The sequence below is a fragment of the Elephantulus edwardii genome, unplaced genomic scaffold (assembly GCF_000299155.1).
Source record: "Elephantulus edwardii isolate Elephantulus edwardi_28Jun2011 unplaced genomic scaffold, EleEdw1.0 scaffold00015, whole genome shotgun sequence".
Lineage (NCBI taxonomy): Eukaryota > Metazoa > Chordata > Mammalia > Macroscelidea > Macroscelididae > Elephantulus > Elephantulus edwardii.
This window is the reverse complement of record NW_006399765.1, coordinates 3,766,574-3,775,811: the sequence shown is the minus strand read 5'-3', so window position 1 is coordinate 3,775,811 and position 9,238 is coordinate 3,766,574. Positions and strand designations below refer to the sequence as shown.

The window sequence follows — 9,238 nt, the reverse complement described above, 5'->3', positions numbered from 1 at the left end:
GTTTGGGGAGCTGTGGTGTCCTAGCCCATAAGGAGTTGTGCCACTAGCCTTGCCTCTGATGGATCGAATCTGGCGGGCTACTCTCTTTGCCTTGTTCTTTACAGCCTCAGGAAACACAATGGAAGGTTAACTCTGAACCGATCCTGCCTCTATGACGACGGAGCACAAGGGAAATTTCTAAAAACAGAAATATACCAAAACACGAGGCCTGATGATTGAATAGAGAGCAATAGGGGTAGAAATACTATCACACACATTGCCATGGGAATTCATGGCTGACCTTTCCCTTCAGCAGGTTTTCAGAGGGTGTAAAATTGGACCCCATCCTTCTCTCAGCAGCAGGTGAAATCGAACCACCTTTGGGTTGGCAAACCACCAGGACATGAGCTCTCTCTGCATACATGCTGCTGAAAACCCACTGGAGGTTTTTGAGCTATGAGTTGGTTACAACTCAACGGTTTTGCACAACAAAGAACGTGAATGATTAAAATCTAAAGTGTTCACCGTAAAATCCTCCCGACTTTTACATGAGGAAATGTTCCTAGCTAGTGCTGGAAAACACAGTGTATTGTGTTAACACTTTGGAGGGGAGGGAGAGAAGTTTTGTTTCAACAGAAGGTAAGAAAACGGAGAGAGATTTTCGACTCTGTCCCGCCTCGGGCCAGCAGGCTGTTAGCAGTGCTGCCTGGAGGAAGTCATCGAGGACCGCTTGCGAAACAAATCCTCGAGAGCGAGGCCGGCGGCCGCCAAATGCAGGCGGAGGAAGGGCCGCGCTTCCAAGCTCCCCATCCCGCGTCCGCGCCGAGGACGTGGGGCCGCCGCCGGAGTAGGAGGAAACGCGGCCCGGCCTTTACGAGGGGCTCCGGCCAGGCTCCGGCCAATATGCGCCGCTCGTAAATACCTTCAAGGGGGTGAGGGGGAGGAGGGGAAAGAAGCATCAAATTTCAAAAAATAACAAAACCCCCACAGCGCCGGGCGGGCGGGCGCGCTCGATGGGCGCTCTTACTGCGGGAGCGAGTGGAGGATGCTGGGAAGGAGGTAAAATGGCCACCGGCGGCGGCGGCAGCGCGGAGGACGAGAGGAAGCGGGCGCGGACAGCGGCCCGGGCCGAGAAGCCCGAGGGCGGCCGCGAGAAGCTGGGCTGGGCCCAGGTGGTGAAGAACTTGGCCGAGAAGAAAGGCGACTTCCGCGAGTCGCGCCTGCTGCGGCGCGAGGAAGAAGGCAGCGCCGGCGCGCCGGGCGCCACGGGCTTCGGCGACTTCCCCCCAGCCGCCCGCGGGGACCCGAAGGGCCGCCGAAGAGACCCCGCCGGCGAGGCCGCGGACTCCCGCAAGAAGAAGGGCGCAGCCGAGGCGAGCAGGAAGAAGACCGAAATGGCAGCTATGGCGGCCCCGGCCAAAGCGGGCCCCGAGGAGGAGGCGGCCGAGCGGCCCCACGCGGACGAGCCGGCAGCCGCCGCGGTGGGAGCCGCAGCAAGTCCCGGCAAGGGTCGCTTCCTCGTGCGCATCTGCTTCCAGGGGGACGAGAGCGCCTGCCCGACCCGGGACTTCGTGGTGGGCGCGCTCATCCTGCGCTCCATCGGCATGGACCCCGGCGACATCTACGCGGTCATCCAGATCCCCGGCAGCCGCGAATTCGACGTGAGCTTCCGCTCGGCCGAGAAGCTGGCACTGTTCCTGCGTGTCTACGAGGAGAAGCGCGAGCAGGAGGACTGCTGGGAGAACTTCGTGGTGCTGGGGCGGAGCAAGTCCAGCTTGAAGACGCTCTTCATCCTCTTCCGGAACGAGACGGTGGACGTGGAGGACATCGTGACCTGGCTCAAGCGCCACTGCGATGTCCTGGCCGTGCCCGTCAAAGTGACCGACAGGTTTGGGATCTGGACCGGGGAGTACAAGTGCGAGATCGAGCTGCGCCAGGGGGAGGGCGGGATCAGGCACCTGCCGGGGGCCTTCTTCCTCGGGGCCGAGAGGGGCTACAGCTGGTACAAGGGGCAGCCCAAGACGTGCTTTAAATGTGGTTCCCGGACCCACATGAGTGGCACCTGCACGCAGGACAGGTGCTTCAGGTGCGGGGAGGAGGGGCACCTGAGCCCTTACTGCCGCAAGGGCATCGTGTGCAACCTGTGTGGCAAGCGAGGGCACGCCTTTGCCCAGTGTCCCAAAGCCGTGCACAACTCCGTGGCAGCTCAGCTCACCGGCGTGGCCGGGCATTGAACACCTGCCAGCCTGCCACGGTGGGCACACCAGCCAGCTTAACCCCTCTAAGTGCCAACTTTTTCAAACTTTTTTTTTAATCGTTTTTGAAGGACATTTTTACGTTAATTTCCAAGAGACATCACCCTCTGCCTTCTTAAAGCGAGTTTCCCGCCATCTCAGCCTTTTTTGACTTGGTGACGCTCAATAATGACTACCGCGAACTGTGAAGGTGTATCGTCTTTTCGTTTTTAAGATCTGGTGTTTTAGTTTGTCTTCATTTTGGGTATTTTGTTTTGGCCTTTTGCGTTTGTAACTTCCACCTTCTGCCCGGATTGTCTCACACTCTCTGGGCTGCCTTGCGGATTTTTCCGTCCCAGCACGAGTCCTGTGGCCCTCCACGTGATGGTTGAATTGCTAACTCTTTCTGCTGCGGCTTCCATTAGGATTGCCTCCTTTTTGCAGTTCACCCCTCTATTTAATTTGCTGCTTCAAATCTGTGTGGTCTGAGAAATTGTGAAACCAGTGTTGTTAGAAGTGTATGTAACTCTGATTCAATAAGCTCTGAATGGTGGGCTAGGTCCTCTCCTAATGGCCAGAAAATGCAGGGACTAAATGACAGCTCTTAAAGATGGTTCAGAAGCCATTTATATAGATTCATGGAATCTAAAATTTTCCTGTTGGGGAAAAAATGGAGTTTTTGGTTTAAAACAAACCCCTAGGTTTTCAAAAGGGGATATTAGACCCAGAGAGGTTAAGTGACCAGGTCAAAATCGAGTTGCTGTCTGGTCCCAGAGCTGAGCCTAGGGTAGAGTTCCCTGGCCCCAAGCCGGGTGCTCATTTCACTACCTCTCACACTTCACTCCCCCCCCCCCTTGTCACTCGAGGGCCGAGAATGTCCAATCTCTCCAGAATGCTGAGCCCAGATAATCATTCAGGCGAGCTGAGCCTAGAAAGCTTTAGCAGGGACTTCTCTAAAATACAAGGAAGATAGGGAAAGGGTTCTGGTGTGGTCATTGTTCTTACCATCCTACATTCCCAGTGAAAATTGTGCCAGGTCGTCTGAGAAAGTTCCCCTTCTTTATTCAGTGGGACCACTGAAAGATGGGGGCTCCTGATGAAGAAACCCCCTACCAAAGGTTTACACTTGCACCTTAGCCTCATTGCGTAGAACCCCAGAGAAGCAGCCTGTTGGAGCTCATCTGTAACGTTCTGACTCTGGAGAGGCAATTTTGACCCAGAATTGTAAGTGAAGTGTTAACACTACAATATACTTGCGAAACAGCCCAAGCAAGAAGGTTTGGGTCTACCGAGAAGTGTTATCAAGTTAATGTAGGAAGGATAGTACACTGCTTTTATCTTAGTTTTTGTCTTTTTGTTTAATGTTTTGATACATCCTTGTGGCTTACAATGTTAAATCAATTGTTAAAGAGTTTGGTTCTGAATAAATATTTATCTTTTGTATTGCTAATGCTGCTGCAATTATTTACTTTTGAAGTGTTAGCTGAACCACCTTTCCCTCCCACCACATTTTTGCAGGTCACCGAACTAATCAGACTCTAGTTTAATTGGGACTTCCCATCATTTGTTTACCCTGCAAATACCCCTGCAAGCCAGCATTTGGCACCTACTATATTTTGCCAATCCCTCGGGGCTGTTGCCTTAACCTACTGCATCACAAACACAGAAGACAGTTGTAAAGTTCACATTTTAAGCCTAACTCGGCTTCCGAAATCAAAATCATTAGTGTGAGTGAAACTACATTGTCAGTAGCCCCCAGCAAATTTTAGATAACTAACACTGGTTCATCCCTCAGGAAGATGTCAGCTTCATCTTTTAAGTGCCAAGAATGGCATGGGAAATCCTCTAGGATTTACTGAAACAGAGAGGAAGCAGAAAGAGGATCCAGGAAACTAAGCCCCACTCCCTTTTCACAATTTATGCTGGCAGATCTTGAGTTCCAGGTTATTGCCCTGCAAACTCCAGATGCCACCTGCTGAAGGATTTTGCAGCTTGCTGGTTGTAATCTTGAGAATTCAAGTTCCAGCATATTGATTCTCTGACTCAAGTGACTGGAGGTTATTGCCAGAGCTGATCAGTGGAGTTGTGGCCTAGTGGGAGCCAGCCCAGCCCCTCCTTCCTGCCTGCACAGCCCAGACCTTTGCAGGCTCGCGCCTTCCTCCTTCCTCCCTTCCGCCTCGCCCCTCTTCCTCTGCTCCTGGGCCTGTGGTTTCGCTATGGCTCACGTGGCTGGAGGCCGGAGGCTGGGAGAAAGCCTGCATTCTCTCCGCTCCCGCCTCCTCCCCTCTGCCAGGGGCGCCTCCCCGCGAGGAGTCTTTTCCCCCTCCCCCTGCGGTCCCCTGGAGCGAGCAGAGGAAGAGGCTGCTTCCTTCTTCCCAGCCCCCACCGGATCTGCCTCGGGGCTCCCTGGCCTCCCCCTGGCATTGCAATGACCGAGCTGTTGCCTGGGGTGGGACAGGCCCTTCCCTGCTTCCTCCTGCAGCCCCCAAATAACTGGTAAAGAGTTTGCCATCCCTGAGACGGGGCCCCACGTGCAAGCAGACAATCTGTTTTCAACAAATATGAGGACCAAGACACTGTTATATAGAATATATATATGTCGTTATCGACCCATAGCTGACCCTCCAGTGAGTTTGCAGAGGCAGTAAATCACACAGGAGTTGATGGCCCATCTTTCTGCTATAATTAGGGTGTGTGTGTGTGTGTGTGTGTATGTGTGTGTGTGTGTGGTATTACAATACTATAATACATATATTTTTGGAAGCAGAAGCGGCATCCGCTTCCTAAACAACATGCCTCTGGAAATTTTATAAACTTTGATAAATGACAATACTTGTAGAAAGGCTTCAGGTCTTTTGTTCATAGCGTCCCTGTGAATCATGCTTGACTCATGGCAACAACAACAACTGTATATGAGCAAGACAGTGCACTCAATATGAGAGATAAAAAAAATGGACAGTTTTTTAAAAAAGTATTTTAAGAGATTTGTTCCAGGGAGGAAAAAAAGTACACAATCAGAAGTGGAGGTTTTCTAGTAGATAGTGTTCTAAACTTGAAAAATTTAATAAGGTTTGTAAAGGAGGAAAACAGATACCTAGGCAGCAGGAAGAGACTGTGCAGAGACTGGGAGGCCAGCATCAGGAGAAGGGTGTTTGGGGAAAAAAGGCCAAGAAGAGAGAACGAGGCTTGCCAGCCATATGTAAGATGCTTGGTTTTGCTTTATTCTGCCCTTAGGTTGAGTTCTCTAGAGAAGCAATTCCAGTGAAGCTAATGTTTATTTCGAGGGAGTGGCTCACATGCCTGTGGAGGCTGGCAAGTCCCAGAGGTTACAGAGATGCCTCTGGGTAGGTAGAGGGATCTTGAGTGGTCAGCAGGCTGCCAGCTTCACAGTCTTAACAACTTCAAAGTCTGCATGTGAGGGAGGCCACTAGTTCAAGTCTGGGAGCCACAAGCAAGACAGCCCAGTGTAGATCAGACAAAAAGCTCACAAGGATTTTTTCCAGAGAGTCCGCACATAAATACCTTGCAGGCCACCTGAAAAAGGTGGTCTTAGCTTTACATATCTGCTTGTAATGCTGCCTCATTAAGATATAGGTTAGGATTTACATACAATACATTGGACAGTTACATTATTATGAGGGTCATGGCCACACAGACATGTACTATTACCCATAGTTCACCCCTTGTCAGCGTGACTCCTGAAGACTCATCTGTTTAAACCATACGTAATCTCTAAACAACAAACAATTGTATAATCATACTTAAATCTAACATAATACAATTATATGTACAACCAGAAGCAGACTAGCCCCTCTTACCTTGGGTTTTATAAATGAAAGCGAAAATATGTGTGTATATAAAAAAGAAATACCATAACAGTTGTGTATTATTGAGTCAGAACCGACCCATAGCTGTGGGTTTTCAGAGGCAGTTAATCGCACTGGAGGGAGGTGATTGCACATGCTTCTCCCCAGAAGAACAGCTGGTGGCCTCGAGCCACGTGCCTTCGGGATTGCAGTGCAGCTTTTTGCCACTAGGCCATCAGAGCTCCGATATCATATTTGGAAATGATCATATAGCTGGTACTCAGAACTACCTTCTCCTACCACCCATTTGCCGTCAGAAGCACCTCACCTGGTTGTGGTTCTTTGCCTGGTGAGGTGATCCACACTAACTTCTGAAAGGTCTAGGCTGTTGATAGTCATGGAAGAATTGGGTTACTGTTCCTTTCTATTGACTGTAACTACAAGGCATGGGAATACTAAAAGACGAGCTACAGATTCTCCCGGATCCCAGACATACCCTTCCCTACCTCCATTAGGTAGTACAAGTCCTATTTCCTTTTGGTAATTAGTATCACATCAGCCCGTACAGTAACTCCTTTCTTCACCTGTTGAATCAGAAAGGAACAGACCAAAGTAGCCAGGTGGCATTCTTAACCATGACCTTATGGGGAGTTCCTTATGATCAGCTGACTGATGAAGAGAGTAAACTCCCACTAGTTTATTACAGATGGTTCTAGAAGCAGGCACCCTTGGAAGTAAGACTGTGAATAGGCCTGTAGCCTGTTTCTGAAAGTGAACAATGAAAATCCTCCCAATGTGCACAGCGTTTTTAGTATTGTACCTGGTTGTTTCCATTGCTTGGAAGGAAAAATGGTCAGATGTGTGATTATATATAGATTCATAGACTGTGTGTCGTCAATGGTTTGCCTGAATGGCCAGGAATAGAATTGGAAAATTGTTCTCTAAGAGGTATGGGGAAGAGTTATATGAACAGACCACTGTGAATGAGCCAAGGAAGTGAAGATGTTTGTGTCTCATGTGAAAGCTCACCAAAGGGTAACCCTCAGCAGAGGATCTTAGCAATCAAGTGCATAGGATGACACGTCCTGTGGGAAACAATCAGCCTCTTTCCTAGCTGCTCATTCATTACCCAGTGGGCTCATAAACAAAGTGGCCATTGTGACTGTGACGGACGGACGTCACATATGGACTCAGCAACATGAACTTCTACTCACCAAGGGTGACTTGGCTACACCCTCTACTGAATCTCCATCTGCCAGCAGAGACCAACACTGAATTCTTGATAGAGAATCATTCCTCAGGGTGACCAGGCAGCAACTTGGTAGCATGTCAATTACATAGGACTGACCACTTCCATGGAAAGGGCAGCATCTCCCTTACATACAACACTTCCATCAAAACTACTATTTATGGGCTTACAGAATGTCATCCACCATCATGGTATCCCCCAGAGCATCACCTGGGATTGAAGAACTCCTTTACAGCAACTGCAGTGAAGCAATGGGCCCCTGCTCTTGGAATTCACAGTCTTACCACGTTCCTCATCATCCTGAAGCAGCTGGCTTGACAGAACAGTAGAATGATCTTCTGCATACCAGGTACAAGGAAATGTTTTAATTTACTCAAGCAAGCAATGAATCCATATCTGGGACAGCAGCTGCAATGGGAGCCACCTGTTTTAAGTTTACAATAATCAACTATCATTGACAGTGACATTTTCTGAATTAATGTCAGTTCAGAACCAGTATCTAATAATCTTCTAAAAAGTCTGATTATTTCCTTTTCCCCAGTGAACAGTCGCTTTAGTGAAAGATGGTAGTTCTCTTTAGGGAAGCCTGAGAGATTAACTGTGTAAAATTTAGCAGCGTTTTAGGGTCTTTATTCAAAGGGATCCCACCTTCTCTCCATTGATGGAGTTGTCAGTCTATAAACTGTCTCAAGTCTGAGAATTGATTAAGTGTCCGTAATTCTCTGTTCAAAGCTAGACTTACATTCACCTAACCTATGACTCTTCATCTTATAAAGATCAAACAAATATTTAATAGATGTTTCCATTAATATCACTGCTAGGGACCTCATGATTAAGTTGCCAACATCATAAATTCACACAAATCAGATGGTGATGATTATTACTGTTTTGACTCTACTGTCCAATATAGTATTCACACCCACTTCTTTGTCAACTCAGTGCAATCCATTGATCCCTACCACTATGGGATCCAGCCAAGCCCAAATGTAGTTGTATGTGCCATTGAATTGCTTGTTACTCATAACGACCCTGTGCATACAGCTCTGAACCCTGTCCTATCCTGAGCCAATCTCACGGTCTCTGACACACTTACCCCCATTACTTCAGTTATTATATCAATTCATTTCTTCCAGGGTCTTCCTCTGCTGTGCTGTCCCTCTACCCTTCCAAGCCTAATGTCCTTCTCCAAAGACTGGTCTCTCCTGGCTACATGTCCAAAGTATGTGAGACGGAACTTCAAAATCCTTAAGAACAACTTAGTTTCATCCTCTCCAGGTCAAATCTGTTTGTTCTCTTGGCAATCTGTGGTATGTTCAGCACTCTTCTCCAACACCACAACTCAAGGGCATTGATTCTTCTTCTGTCACCCTTACCATTGTCCAGCTTTCTGATGCATAGCAAGCAATTGCAAAGACCTTGGCCTGGATTGGGCACACCTTAGTCTCTAGACTGACATCATTGCTCTTTAGCCCTCTGGGGAGGTCCCTGACAGTATATTTTCCTAATGAAATTTGTCTTTTCATTTCCTGTCTGCTAGCGTCAGGATGGATGGCGAAGAGATTGAGATTGTTCACAGCTTCAGTTTGCTTGGCTCCACAGTCAACACTCTTGGCACCAGCAGTCAGGAAATCAAAAAGCATATCACGATGGGAAAGTCTGCTGTTAGGGACCTCTCTAAAGTAGTCAGGAGCAACAGTGTCTCTCTGGAGACTAAGGTACGCCTGATACAGGCCATGGTCTTTGCAATCGCTTGTTATGCATCAGAGAGTTGGACAATGACTAGGGAGGACAGAATGAGAGTTGATGCCTTTGAGCTGTGGTGCTGGAGAAGAGTACTGAATGTACCATGGACTGCTAGGAAAACAAACAGATTCGTCTTGGAGAGGGTTAAACCGGGTTGCTCCTTGGAGGCAAGGATTCTGGGGCTTCGTCTGACATACTTTGGACATGTTGCCAGGAGGGACAGGTCC

General features: G+C 48.7%; 1 protein-coding gene across 1 annotated transcript; it reads left to right on the top strand.

The window, feature by feature from the left end:
• Positions 1-1,043: 1,043 nt before the first annotated feature.
• Positions 1,044-2,505, top strand: ZCCHC3 (zinc finger, CCHC domain containing 3). The gene has a single exon (XM_006881413.1). It carries the CDS (start codon positions 1,044-1,046, stop codon positions 2,211-2,213), a length of 1,170 nt encoding a protein of 389 aa, XP_006881475.1. The 3' UTR covers positions 2,214-2,505.
• The last annotated feature ends 6,733 nt before the right edge of the window (positions 2,506-9,238 follow it).